This window comes from Leucoraja erinacea, chromosome 17 (assembly GCF_028641065.1).
Source record: "Leucoraja erinacea ecotype New England chromosome 17, Leri_hhj_1, whole genome shotgun sequence".
NCBI lineage: Eukaryota > Metazoa > Chordata > Chondrichthyes > Rajiformes > Rajidae > Leucoraja > Leucoraja erinaceus.
Genome location: NC_073393.1, coordinates 42,679,549 through 42,694,858, shown reverse-complemented (window position 1 = coordinate 42,694,858; position 15,310 = coordinate 42,679,549). Strand labels below are relative to the sequence as shown.

The window sequence follows — 15,310 nt, the reverse complement described above, 5'->3', positions numbered from 1 at the left end:
CAGTATAACCATTTTCCAGATTGAAACAAGAATACGGGCGTTGCGGTAGAGCTACTGCTTTACAGCTCCAGAGACCCAGGTTCGATCCTGACTATGGGTGCTGTCTGTACGGTGTTTGCACATTTTCCCCGTGACCCGAGTGGGTTTTCTCCGAGATCTTCGGTTTCTTCCCACACTACAAAGACGTACATGTTTGTAGGTTAATTGGCTTGATATAAATATAAATTGTCCCGAGTGTGTGTAGTATAGCGTTAGTGTGCGGGGATCACTGGTCGGTGTGCCCTCGGTGGGCCGCAGGGCCTGTATCGGAGCTGTATCTCTAAACTAAACTAAAATAAAACAACAGAAGTAGTAATGAATTCACAAACCCATGCTCTGCCATTTGTATACCAATATATAATTGTATACTGCTATTCTGTATTTACAATTTATACTTAGTCATACAGATTACGGCAACATTTTTAAATAACAACATAAACCTCAGCGAAGTATGTTGATTTGATCTCCGAAAGCATATTTAAAAAGCAGTATTCCTGCATTCGCCCTGTGCTGTCATTTTCTGATTCGATGACAATACCATAACAATCTGGAGATACTCACAGTGAAGACTAACGATGGTACAGGCGTATAGTGTTTTGGGTGAATCATTGAAAGAAGATTGGGCAAGTGGCCCTCCCTGGCTCCCACAAAGAACAATCTGCAATAAAAGAAAGGACTATTGAAGATTTAAAAAACAAATTGTAATAGGCAGACAAGCATTTACTCTCAACATCAGTTGATTCCAGTTTCCTGCATCAGGCAAATGAATCTTCAGGATGTTAACAATATAATGGCAGCACAGCTGTTAGAATCACTGGATTAACAACACACATCATCCAAGTTTAAATACACTTAAAATCGGAAATTGAAATTGAGTTAATAACCTGGAATTTGGGAGAAATAAACAACTGGTATTTCAGTCACAGTCACAGAGGCCGACGTCAGAAGATCCTTCAGGACCTGGACCTGCTGGTATACCCGGTCGTGTTGTAAAAACCTGTGCGGACCAACTGGCTGGAGTTTTTACCAACATTTTCACCTCTCACTTCTGAGGTCTGAGGTTCCCACTTGCTTTAAAAGGGCATCAATAATACCGGTGCCCAAGAAGAGCAAGGTGATGTGCCTCAATGACTATCAACCAGTGGCACTAACATCTGACCTCCCCACCATCGAAGGCCCAGTGTCGTCAAACTGTCATCATATATTAACCCCATCATCCCCGGGATCATTCTGGTAAACCTCCTCCCACATTCCTCCTCAGACATGGGGCCCAAAACTGCTCTCAATACTCCAAATGCAATCTGACCAGTACCTTATAAAGAGTCAGCATAGCATCCCTGCTTTTATACTATAGTCCTCTCAAAATGAATCCTAACATTGCATTTGCCTTCCTTACTACCAATTCAACCTACAAATCAACCTTTTGGGAATCTTGCACCAGTGTTCCCAAGTCCCTTTGCACCTCCGTTTTCAGAACCCTTTCTCCATTTTATAAAATAGTCTATTCCTTTATTCCTACTACCAAAACGTACGGCCACACACTTGGCTACACTATATTCCATCTGCCAATTATTTGTGCATTGTCCCAACCTATCCGAGGCCTACTGCAGACTCCCTGCTTCCACGACATTACCTGCCCCTCAAACAATCTTCATATCATCCGCAAACTTAGCTACACAGCCATCATTTCCATCATCCAAACCATTAATATATGAAGAGTAGCAGGCAGACAGGCAGGTAAGTGTTGGCATCATGTACAGACGTTGTTGCCCAACGGGCCTGGTCTTTGTTTACCGTGTCTATGCCTCGCAAAATTTTGGAAACATCCAGGCCTCTCCTTAGTCTCGAACTCTCTGGAGAAAATGTGAAGGAAGAAACTGCAGATGCTGGTTTAAACCGAAGATCGACACAAAATGCTGGAGTAACTCAGCGGGCCAGGCAACATCTCTGGAGAAAATGATCCGCTTTGTCTTTCTTTAACTCTTAGTTGACCTGGAGGCCAGCAGGTCCACTAATGAGGCTCCATTATTCCAATAAATGAAAGACGCTCAGACTGCATCTCTGGAAAGAAGGAATAGGTGACATTTCGGGTCGAGGATCTTCTTCAGACTGAGAGTCAGGGGAGAGCGAGAGAGATATGGAAGGGTAAATGAGACATCAAAGGGGACAAAGCTCAAGGAAAATGTAGAATAGATCATTGTTAGCTTAGGGTAGGTTAACAACGAAACATGCTAAGATAAGATAAGATAAGATTAAGATAAGATCAGGACAATCAGAATGATCGAAGAACTAGGATGGGGACGGATGGAGTGGGAGGGTGAAAGCAAGGGTTACTTCAAGTTAGAGAAGTCAACATTCATACTGCTGGGATATAAGCTGCCCAAGCGAAAGATGAGGTGCTGTTCCTCCAATTTAAATTGGCCTAATTTTCGGTTTAAATTATGTCCCCAGTTCAAAAGTGGAAAGTGAAATCTGAAGCTTTTGAACCAAAAATCCAGAATGCAAACATGGAACACAAAGCTTCTGATACCAAACCACTGCTACTGAACATAGAGAGTTGCAGCACAGGAACAGGTCCTGCACCAACCATAATGCCAAACTAATCTAGTCCCATCTGCCCACATGAAGTTCATATCCCTCTAGTCAGTCTAAGGCTTCTTATCAACGACCTTAGTCCAATCTTTCCTTATTGCTAATATTTTCTAACACAGACTGCATCCTGGTGAACTTCCTATTCTAAATGAGGTCTAACTAAAGTTTTATAGTGCTGTACCATGACTCTCCATCTTTCATACTCAATCCTCTGAACAATGAAGGCTCACACCATGTATACTTAAAAAAAAAATCACCCTATCCACTCATGTTACCACTTTCAGGGACCTATAAACCATTGCGTCTTCTGAGAGTTCCCCCTCCCCTTAGAGAATGTCATACAGCCATGCTGAAACATCCTGAATCCTGGCGCCAGGGAGGCAACACACCATCCTGGAGTCTCATTTGTAGCCTCATAATCTCCTGTGTTCTCCTAACTAATGAATCTCCTAGGTAACTCAGTGGGACAGGCAGCATCTCTGGAGAGAAGGAATGGGTGACGTTTCGGGTTGAGACTCTCCTTCATTAATGAATCTCCTATCCCTATCGCACTATGTCGCTCTGCCTCATAACCAGCTTGAAGAAGGGTCTTGACCCAAAAAGTCACCCATTCCTTCTCTCCGGAGATGCTGCCTGTCCCGCTGAGTTACTCCAGCATTTTGCTCCTCCTATCTATGAAGTGTCCTGGTTGATTCTGAGGTGGTCCACCTGCAACTCCAGTTTCTTCACTGAAACTCCAATCATCTGGCCAGTCTCATTGTCTAAGTACAATAATAATAATAATAATAATAATTTTATTTATAGAGCACTTTAAAAACAAACATAGCTGCAACAAAGTGCTGTACATCACTAATCATTGACAAAAAAGTTAATACACACCAAAAATAACAATCAAAAGAAATAGTAGGAAAAGACATGTAAAATAAAGAAACATCAAAAACACCACAAACAGAAGCAAAGCCTCAGGCATGGTCAAAAGCCATGGTCAAAAACAATAGCTCGTACATTGTGTGAGGTGCTGTTTTTTTTTTTAAAAGAGCAGAAACATTGATGCTTTAGTTTTGTGATGTATATGAAACAAATTTGCAAGCTTGTCAAGAAAGATGTTTGGTAAATAATGACATTTTCAATAGTTTACCTTGATGAAGTGAAGAGCGATCCATTGACAGAACCGAAACAGGAGAGCCCTACAAATACTGGGACAATCCAGGACATTACTCCCAGATGGATATTACCAAAGTCCTGCACAAAGAAAAAAGAGAAATTAAACACATCAGATTGTATAAAATGCAATGTAAGCAAATTAATAAATATTACTTTCGTTTTTTGTGGATCAGTTCAACTGTTTACTTCTAGGTGATTCTTACTTGAATCAAAAATCTTTATCCCATTCTTTAAATATTAAAATCTTTTTTTTTTTTAAACAGTATTCCATCCTTAGTATGGGAAAGACTTGATAAAATTGTAGTTCCCCATCTAACTGATAGACATTGTCAAATGTGCTTCCAATATTACTCCTTGAATCACACAAAAATGCAAGGGGAGTTTCCAAGCAAGATAGGATCAGGAACAGAATCCTAGTTAACATCAAATCCTGTAGGAAAGTGCCAGGCATTAGAAAAGGAAAAGATTTGCAGTTCAATGCCCCAAAGTAAAATCTGACCATGGTCAGCAACAGGGTACTTATTGTGGATGATCCGCCATGATCTCAGTGAATGGCGGTGAAGGCTCGAAGGGCCGAAAGGCCTACTCCTGTCTATCACACAATCCAATCCGTTATTAACATTTATAAAATCCTGATTATATCATTCTTTTCAAAATGCTGATTTAAATATGTGGCTAGTCTGGAATGAATGGCACAAAGGGTTTGGTGTGTAACCACTATCAGTTGGATGTTAAATATTTTATTGGTTATGCTGACACTTCTAAAGTTCTGGGACACCATATATATCTCTTAAACAACCTTGGGAAGTGAGCATTCATTTTGGTATTGTTGTGTTATACAGCATTGAAGCAGGCCCTTGGGCCTGACTTGTCCAACATGATCCATCTACACTAGTCCTGCTTGCTTTTGGCCTATATCCCTTCAAACCTATCCTATCCTATCCATCTACCTGTCCAAACTATTTTTAAACATTGTGATAGTACCTGCCTCAACTACCTCCTCCGTCAGCTCGTTCCATATACCTATCACCCTTAGTGTAAAAAAAAGCTGCCCCTCGGGTTGCTTTTAAATCATTCCTCCCTTACCATAAATCTATGTCCGATGGTTCTTGATTCCCCTAGTCTGGGTAAATTTACTCAATCTATGGTTACACAAAAAAGCTGGAGAAACTCAGCGGGTGCAGCAGCATCTATGGAGCGAAGGAAATAGGCAACGTTTCGGGCCGAAACCCTTCTTAAACACTGTGTTTACTCAATCTATTCCTTTTATAATCTTATACACCTCTATAATATCCTCCTGTGCTCCACGGAATAAAGTCCTAGCCTGCTCAACCTCTCTCAATAGGCCCTCAACTCCTGGCAACATCCTCATTAATCTTCTCTGCAAACTTTCCAGCTTAACACCATCTTTTCTGTAACAGGGCGACCAAAATGGAACACAATACTCTAAATGTGGCCTCACCAATGCCTTGTACAACTGTAACATGACCTCCAATATACAATACTCTGACTGATGAAGGCCTTCTTGACCACCCTATCTACCTGGGACACCACCTATAGGCATGTATATTTTATCCCTCAGAGTACTCTCTAGTAACTTTCTGACCACAGATGTTAGGCTCACTGGCCTGTGATTCCCAGGCTTTTCCCTGCATTCCTGGTCAACAAGTGACAACTGCTGTAATTTCTACACGGTGAAACCAAAATGTATAGAAATGGTCTTTATTAAAATCTGACAATGTGCACTTTAACCACATGTGATTTCTTTTCTATTACAAATCTTAAATTGTGGAGTACAGAGGCAAATAAATAAATGATGGGTCTTTGTCCCAAACATTATGGAGGGCACTGTGTGTACTGGAAATGGAACAATGAAATTCTTACTTGCAGCGGCATAACAGGCCTGTAAACACATATATATAAAATAATAAACCAAAAAAAGTTCAATAAATGAAAAAAGTATATATTAGTGTAAAAAAAGCTTGAGGTCTTTACTGCAACCACCATAGTTTGAAGGGACCTTAGAATCCTTGTGAAGAAGTCACTAAATGGCACCATGTAAATGCAGCAAACACTGAGGAAAGCAAATGGTGCATTGGCTTTTATAATGAAAGAATATGGATATGTAAGTGCTGGAGTAGATCAGCCATTATTCTGCTTAAAGGGCCTGTCCCACTGTACGAGCTAATTCAAGAGTTCTCCCGAGTTTCCCCTAATTCGAACTCGGAGAATTACTGTAATAGCTGCTCGTAGGTACTCGGGGCTCTCGTGGACATTTTTCAACATGTTGAAAAATCTTCACGAGTCTTTACGAGTTTACCGCGTATCCCGAGTACCTGCCGTTAGCGTTACGAGCCCCTAAGAGACGTCCCGAGCTCCGACGTACCCGCCACGTACATTCTACGTGCTTACCACAAGTTTGATTTTTTTTTTTAAACTCGGGAGAGCTCTTGAATTACCTTGTACAGTGGGACAGGCCTTTAACGACACAACAGGTCACACTTGCTCCTACTTTTTGATTCTCATCACACTTCATGGTGGTACAACGTCACTCAATGTGACCTACCACTAACAATAGATACATTTCATTTAACAGGTACTTAACTGGTCATTCATTTTGTTTGCAAACAATTTTACTGTAAACAAGAATATATGCCACTATAATTATAAAGTTAAGAAATAATGGAATGGTTCTTGATCACTAACCACAGCCACTGCTTCTGAATGCAGCATCGTTTCAGGAGACAGGGTTGTGAAATATGCCAGATTGGTCAACACATACACAACTGTCACAACTGGCATGGAGATCATAATAGCGCGAGGCAGATTCCTGCAAAACAATTAAAGATTGTTAAAGGTCAAAGTCCTCCTGCAAATCAGTTCACATTTTCATGAAAACTATTGCATTTAAGAGCTATAGTTTAAACTCATTGTTGAAGAGTTTGTACAGATTAGCAATACTATTTATACACAGTGCAAAGTACCAAATGTTTAACAATCAGGATTTAACATTGCAATACAATGCTCGATTGAGTTTGTTAGAAAACAAGAATGTTAAGCCCCTTATGTAAGAAGAATGTTATTTCCTTGGGGATTTCGGGTAAAGCAAAGCTAGTCAATTTTTCTCAGTAGTTTTACAGCCAATTTTTGGAAGATAGCCTTGTATTAAAACTGAAAAAGCAGCAATGTAGCAAGGATTAATAAACCTGCTCATTATCAGGAAATATCACTAATTTTCAACTGAAATTTTACAAAAGCTTTATACATAAAGGTCATTAAACAAACTAAATCTTTAAAATCTGGAACACATTATTTGATGGCATTAGAATCTGTAGAATCTACAAAATAATCAATTGAGTATGTAGCAGGAAAAGGGTTTGTACAATTATGAGACAAACAGATGGGATGTGTAGGAAGGAACTGCAGATGCTGGGTTATGTCGATGATAGAGTAACTCAGTGGGACAGGCAACATCTCTGGATAGAAGGAATGGGTGAAGTTTTGGGTCGAGACCCTTCATTCAGACTTTGAAGAAGGGTCTCAACCCAAAAGTCACCCATTCTCTCTCTTCTGCCTTGCCCACTGATTTGCTCCAGCATTTTGTGTCGATCTTTAGGAGAAAAGAATTGTTTAGCTCTTTCAAATGACCTAGGATGAGCACAATGACTCCTTGTTCATAATTAAACAATATGCCTTGAATCATGAAGGTGTGAGGCAATGCAGTCAACCCTCGTTGTAACAGACCATGCCCATTATTGCTGACTGTCCCTTGCCAAGTAAGGTATTATCATTGTATGTAGTTGAAATAAAGAACTGCAGATGATAGTTCATGCACAACAGGACACAAAATACAGCAGTAACTCAGCGGCTCAGGCAGCATTGCTGGAGAACATGGATAGGTGACGTTGGGAACCATCTTGAGTGATTCCGTGTGCTGAGTTACTTCAACACGTTGTGTCGTTTCACCTATTGTGCCGATACCAGCGAGCGCTTATTCACCGGCTACTGCACAGTCCGGGTGACACGGCTCACGTTGTACCCTCCAGGAACAGCGCCTTCTTCAGGCCGATGCCAACAAGACACGCTCGGTCACTGTGGGGCTCCCTCCCCTCTCCCCAGCTACTGCATCTTCCTGTCGGCCATCACCGACACCTTCCACCGTGGAGGATGTTGGTGACTCCAGGCAAAGAGGAGGAGGAGGTAGCGGTGGAGAGGCTGAGTGGTCAGAACGATGGGACAAGGAGGCGGAGGTGGAGCGGGCAAAGCGATAGCCGATAGGAAGAAGTGGCAGTTGCTGAGAGTCCGACAGTGACGAAGCATGTCCTGTCAGTGGTGGCATCCTGCAGCAAGCGCTGTCACCAGGGGCTACAACGTGAGCTGCAACAACAGCCACATCAACTGGATGGTGCGGTGGGTGTGGAACTGCTCGCTGGTGCACCCGTGTGGTCAGGGATGGCGTGGGGAAGTCCACCTGCTATAACCAAATAACGAGGTTGGTTAAAACACGGGTATTATTTGTTTAGGAAGGAACTGCAAACACTGGTTTAAATCGAAGAGACACAAAATGCTGGAGTAACTCAGCGGGACACGCAGCATCTCTGGATCTCTCCAGAGATCTTGCCTGTCCCGCTGAGTTACTCCAGCATTTTGTGTCTATCTTCAGTATTATTTGTTTAGTACTTATTTAGGTTAGGCAGAGCAATAAGTCATATTGCATCAACAGGCTAACAGAGCACGAATATGATCATCATATAGGTCAATTTCATTCAGTATCTGATAGGGAGAAGATACTAACATTTTATTGTATATAGAGGAGATATATATGCACCAAAATTAACATGGGTTGGTAACAGAAAGGAAAAAATACATCAGAGCCGCGAATCCCAAACGCCAAGAGTTCAATGGAAGTAACTGTAATATCACAGATGCTTTGATGATTATCTTCTAAATTCCACAAGATTCCTGAATCAATCTTCTAGACTAGGAAACTGTGTTCGTGCATGGAACATAGAATAGTACACAGCAAATGAAGAAAGGCCCTTCTGCCCACAATGTCTGTGCCAAGCCTGAGGCCACCAAACTTATCTGCCTGCACATAATCCATATCCCTCCTTTCCCTGCATATCCATACGTCTCTATAAAAGCCAAAATCATATCTGCCTCCACCAGCATGTTCCAGGCACTCGGTGCCCTGTATAAAAACACTTGGCCTGCACATCTCCTTAAAACATTACCCCTTTGTCGTGAGAGCTATGCCCACTGCTATTTGACTTTTCCATCCTAGGAGTAAGCTTCTGATGGCCTCCCCCATCAATGCTGCTCATAATGTTATGCCCACTCCTACCTCACCTCCTCTGAACACACAGGCCTCTGCTCACTCAGTAACAATCCAAAATCTGTTGTTAAACCTGTAGGAAGGAATTGCACATGCTAGTTTAAACCAAATATAGACACAGAAAGCTGGAGTAACTCAGCGGGTCACACAGCATCTCTGGAGAAAGGGAATAGGTGAAGTTTTGGGTCAGGACCCTTCTTCAGATTGAGAATCAGGGGAGAGGGAAACAAGAGATATAGATGGTGATGTGGAGAGATATAGACTAATGAATGAAAGATATGCAAAAAAGTAACGATGACAAAGAAAACGGGACATTGTTGGCTGTGGCCCAGATGAGAACGAGAACAGACAATGAAGTGGCGGCGCTGGTAAACGGCTGCGGCTCGCCTGCTGTCCGTTTGTTTTTACTTTTTTATGTTGTTTTTTTTTTTTCGTTTTGTCTAGTTAGTTTTTGTTTTTAGGTTGTGTTTATGTGTGGGTGGGGGGGTTGAAACGGGGCTTGCTGTCTCTCCCTTCGGGGGAATACGACTTTTTTGTCGTATCCCCCTTCTCTGCCTCCGTCTGCGCTGAGGCCTAATGGTGGAGCTGGCGACCTCGAGACTCCGGAGGCAGCCAGTCAGGACTTGCCCTGGGCTCGCTCCCGTGAGGGCGGTCCGGCTCGGGGCTGAGACTCTCCCGTGAGGGCGGCCCAGCTCAAGGTGGAATGGCGCTCCCGTCGGAGCAGCCCAGCTCGAGGGAGGAATGGCACTCACGTGAGGGCGATCCGGCTCGGGGCTGGAACGGTGCTCCGGTGGCTGGGACGGCGTTCTGGCGGCGGTGACCTGAGGCCGGGGTTTAGCGTCCGCTGGACTGGAGGGCGGCAGCTTCGACCAGCCCGGGCCGCGGTGTTTGAGCCGGCCCGTTTGCGGGTTTCGGTGAGCTGCGGGACTGTTTGTACCATCGCCCGGTGGGGAATCGCCTCAGCGCAGAGGGAGAAGAGGAGGGAAGAGACTGCAGCCCTAAGATTTTTGCCTCCACCACAGTGAGGAGGTGCTTGGAGGACTCACTGTGGTGGATGTTAATTTGTGTTTATTGTTGTTTATTATTGTATTATTGTATGTATGACTGCAGGCACGGAATTTCGTTCAGACCGTAAGGTCTGAATGACAATAAAGGTATTCTATTCTATTCTATTCTATAATGAGTGAACAAGATGACTTTAAACCTGGTTCGACTTAGGTGGGGAAGGGATGGAGAGAGAGGGAATGCAAGGGTTACTTGAAGTTTGAGAAATTAATATCCATACCACTGGGTTATAAGCTGCACAAGCGAAATATGACGCTGCTGACAAGGTAGTTGGTGTTGTAGTCTGATGGGCTGACCTCTACTATGCTAGGGTCAGTCGCTTTACCTACTCCTTCACCGTGACGCCACAGTTAAACACCAAGCCATCATCTGCTGGACTGTTACGGCTCAACAGCACTGGCAATCTCCCCACGCAGCCTCCAAGCTCATCGTTCTCCAGCCCTGCACTGATCGCTCCTGTCTCCCGAGCTGCTGCCTGACTCGCTGAGCTACTCCAGCACTGTGTCTTGTTTTGTAAACCAGCACATGTAGTTCCTGGCGTTTACACAGCTTCAAAGTGGGTGGTAGGAGGAGAGCGGCTGCAGTCTGGGCAGCGGCTACCTCCCACTCGCGTCTACATGGATGACATGACCACCCCGACCTCAACCATTGCATGTACCAAGCGCCTGCTGGAATAGCTTCATGCGAACATAACATGGGCCTGGATGAAGTTGAAACCCAGCAAATCCAGGAGCATATCCATCATCAGACGAAAAATCATAGACAAGCGATTCCACATTGATGAAACACCCATTCCAATGGTGTCAGAGCTGCCAGTCAAGAGTTTAGGACGGTGGCACAATGCAAGTCTCAAAGACTCAGACCAGTGTGACCAACAGGGAAAAAAACATCAAAGGCCTTGCTAGCATAGACTACACCTCGCTTCCTGGTAAGCTGAAACTGTGGTGCCTGCAGTTTGGATTGCTCCCCCGTCTGATGTGGCCTCTGATGGTCTACGAGGTCCCCATCACCAAAGTCGAGAAGCTGGAGAGGACAGTCAGTTCATACATCAAGAAGTGGCTTGGATTCCCGCGTTGCCTCAGCAATATCGGCTTGTTTGGACACAGCGCTCTGGAACTGCCCGTCTCTAGCCTCACAGAAGAATACAAATTCACCAATGTGGGGCTGGACATGACCCTGACCGAGTCTCAAGATGATACGGTACAAGACTGGCAACTGGGAGTGGATCCCATTGAAGGCTGTACAGCAAGCAAAATATGCTCTCAGGCATGGAGACATTGTAGGACAGGTGCAGCAGGGAAGAGGTGGGATTGGACTCGGGACATGTAGACCCACAAGGCACAAGGCAACATCACCCAGAGAAGAAAGCTGGCAGTTGCTGAGGTCCGTCAGCAAGAGGAGGCAGAGAGATGCGCAAAGGCAGTCTCACAGTCCAAACAGGACCAGTGGACTACCTGAGAAAACATGGAGCATCGTAAGCTTACCTGGAAGGATCTGTGGGAGATAGAAGGAAGCCGTCTTAGCTTCATCATCAAAGCCACCTACGATGTTCTTCCCAAGAACCTAAACCAGTGGTTTGGAGAAGATCTATCATGTTCTTTCTGCCAAATCCCAGCAACATTAAAGGCACATCCTCACCTTTCAAAAGGCAGCTACACCTGGAGGCACAATCAGCTCCTACGACAACTGCCGATTACCTTGGAAGGAAGGAGAACTACCACCAATGCCCTCCCTCCCCCAACACCTGGTTCCTCGAACACTACCCCTTTTGTAAAGGGAGAACAACTTCCAGAGAAGCCACTTGCAAGAAAGGAACCGGCCCTCCAGGACACTGCCCGGGACTGGAAAATGCAGGCTGATATAGGCCAGAAGCTCATCTTTCCACCAGAGATCATCACAACTAATCTCAGGCCGGGCATGATCTTGTGGTCAACCTCACAGAAGTCCCTGTACATCGTGGAGTTAACTGCCTTGGGAGGCTGCAGTTGGTGAAGTGCATGAACGCAAATGTCTGAAGTATTCAGACTTAGCAGCCGAGGCAGAACAAGGCGGCTGGTGTACCCAGGTGCTCCTTGTAGAGGTTGGTTGTAGAGGGTTTGTAGCCATGTCAACAACCAGACTCCTGAAGGGAACGGGAGTTCGAGAACAGGCCTTCCGGCAAGCCTTCAGGTCGCTGTCAGAGGCTGCCGAGTGAAGCAGCAACTGGCTGTGGCTGAAGAGGAAGGACTCCAACTGGGCTGCAAAATGACCAGCAAGAGGGGTCAAACGGAGGGGAGCACACCTGATCACCCCAATGAAGTTTTTACCCCTACCCCCACTCAAGATAATAAGAAGGTGCCAATTATAGTAGGGATTGTAATATCAAGTCCTATAAGCTCAACTATATACATCAGATCTCCCTACAAACTTCAGATTTTCAGAGGAAACTATCCAAGTAAGTCCAACCTCTCCCTCTCATGCCCCCAAATCAGACATCATTCCAGTCTGAAGAAGGACCTCAACCCCAAACATCACCCCTTCCTTCTCTCTAGAGATGCTGCCTGTCCCACTGAGTTACCCCAGCTTTTTGTGTCTATCATTCTAGTAAAGATAGACACAAAATACTGGGGGAACTCAGCTGTTTCGGGACAAGACCCTTCTTCAGACTCGTAGACTTCCTACTAGTAAACCTCCTCTGCACCCTTTTCAAAACCTCTGTATCCTGTAATTGGGTGAAAGGATGTTCTATAAAGCTGCAAATAATAATAATAATAATAATAAAGCTTTTATTTCAGACACAGGTCCATATAACACATCATACAGTATAAGAAGATAGAAAAAAAATACATTAAAAAAAATTGCATATTAGCCTATAAGATATACAAGCTATTAGCCTAGAAGTGAATCTATAGCAGCTTTTCAGAGGGCTGACTAGGGCTTCAATTATGTGGTTCTCTGACTTGTCCAGGCGACACATAAAACTAAACATCAGCTGTCTTAAGAGTGCCTCACAGGTTGGCACTCTAGTGGACACAAACAATTGACTGGCACTTTGCCACCTAGGGACACAAAGCAGCAACCTCATTGCATCATTGTATGCTACCTTCAGCCTCTGCATACTATTTTCCTTATAGTTAGACCACAATTGAGCAGTATATAACGGTGTGATGTAGGTTCTGAACAAGGAACACTTCACAGATTCAGAGCACATAGAAAACTTCCTTATAAGAGTGTTAGCTTGAAAATAAATTTTACAGCGCTGTCGGTAGAGGTCTTTGTCATCCGTCCAGTCATCGGATGTGACATGACCTAGCTATTTAACTTCCTCGCACACAGCAAGAGGACTGTCTGACAAATAAAAGGTCGGAAAAGTTGATTTCCTGTCCTCAGCGCTTCTAACTATCATTATGCAGCTTTTCTTAGAGTTATACTTTATGTCATAATCAAGGCCATACTGAGACAAATAGACACAAAATTCTGGAGTAACTCAGCGAGTCAGGCAGCATTCCAGAGATGCCATCCGAGATGTCCTCATTCTTTAGGGAACGGGGGTTCCCCTCTCCCATCATACACGAGGCCCTCACTCGTATATCCTCGGTACCCCGCAGCTCCGCCCTTGCTCCCCCTCCCCCTTGTCCTTACCTTCCATCCCATCAGCCGTCGCATACAACACATAATCCTCCGAAATTTCTGCCACCTCCAATGGGATCCCACCACGAGCCACATTTTCCCATCTCCACCCCTTTCCACCTTCCGCAGAGACCGTTCCCTCCGCAACTCCCTGGTTAACTCATCCCTTCCCACCCAAACCACCCCCTCCCCAGGTACCTTCCCCGCAACCGCAGAAGATGCAACACCTGTTCCTATACCACCTCCCTCGACTCTGTCCAAGGACACCGACAGTCCTTTCAGGTTAGGCAGAGGTTCACTTGCACCTCCTCCAACCTCATCTACTGTATCCGTTGATCAAGATGTGGACTCTGATATATCGGTGAGACCAAACGCAGACTGGGCGATCGTTTTGCGGAACACCTTCACTCAGCCCGCGTGAACCAACCTGATCTCCCGGTCGATGGAAACTTTACTTCTCCTTCCCATTCCCACACAGACCTCTCTGTCCACGATCTCCTCCATTGTCAGAGTGAGGCTAAACTCAACTTGGAGGAACAGCATCTCATATTTCGCTTGGGCAGCTTCCAGCCCAGTGGTATGAATATTGATTTCCCTCACTTCAGGTAGCCCCGGCATTCCCTCTCTCTCTATCCCTCCCCCACCCAAGTTGCACCTGCTTCTCATTTTCACCTAACAAACAGCTAACAATGGCCTGTTTCCTTTATCATCGTTACTTTTTTTGCAAATCTTTCATTCATAATCTTCATCTCCCCACATCACCGTCTATATCTCTTGATTCTCTTATCCCCAACCAGTCTGAAGGGTCTCGACCCGAAACGTCACCCATTCCTTCTCTCCAGAGATGCTGCCTGCCCCAGAGTTACTCCAGCTTTTTGTGTCTGTCTTCAGTTTAAACCAGCATCTGCAGTTCCTTCCTGCCTATAAAGCTGCAAAACGTCCCGACTCTTATGTTCAATGCCCCTGGCAATGAAAGTGGCAACAGGAGCAGACAGAGTGGGAAGCTGCCACTTTCTTAAACAATGGACTTGGATGCCAAGGTTGATGCAGTACCATGAGCTAGCAAATGTGATGGAAAATAACCACACAATTAGTTTTACATTTGTTTCCAGAATTAGGAATAAACCTATCCATGGCAATACCCTCAGGATTTATCAAGGGAAATACATACCTAATTTTTGAGGAAATAAAGCATGTGGACTGGGGAATATCCATAGAAGGCATGTTACGTTGACATTTTAGCAACATTTGATAAAAGTTTCTCATAATAAATATTAGCTAATGGTTAAGGGCTGAGAAAGACTTTGGTTCCTAGAAGGCTGTCTAAACATCCAGTGGCAGGCAGCCCATGGAACATTCGTAGTTAAGGATCTGCTGCTATAAACTATTATATACGAGGAGGCAGCGATGGGGGAGGAGAGAGAGAGAGAGCGAGAGATAGAGAGGGAGAGGGAGAGGGAGAGTGTGTCCCTGGAGAGGGAACATGCGGTGCTCACGGGGACTTTG

General features: G+C 44.5%; 1 protein-coding gene across 1 annotated transcript in view; it reads right to left on the bottom strand.

Moving 5' to 3' along the window:
- The window catches only part of slc7a5 (solute carrier family 7 member 5), a 70,592-nt gene that overhangs the window by 8,385 nt on the left and 46,897 nt on the right, over window positions 1-15,310 (bottom strand). Inside the window, exons 5-7 of the mRNA XM_055649059.1 lie at window positions 6,502-6,625; window positions 3,770-3,873; window positions 601-697 (exon numbers count right to left, since the gene is read on the bottom strand). Of these exons, the coding sequence (XP_055505034.1) occupies window positions 601-697; window positions 3,770-3,873; window positions 6,502-6,625 (325 nt within the window). The remainder of the gene's footprint in view (window positions 1-600; window positions 698-3,769; window positions 3,874-6,501; window positions 6,626-15,310) is intronic.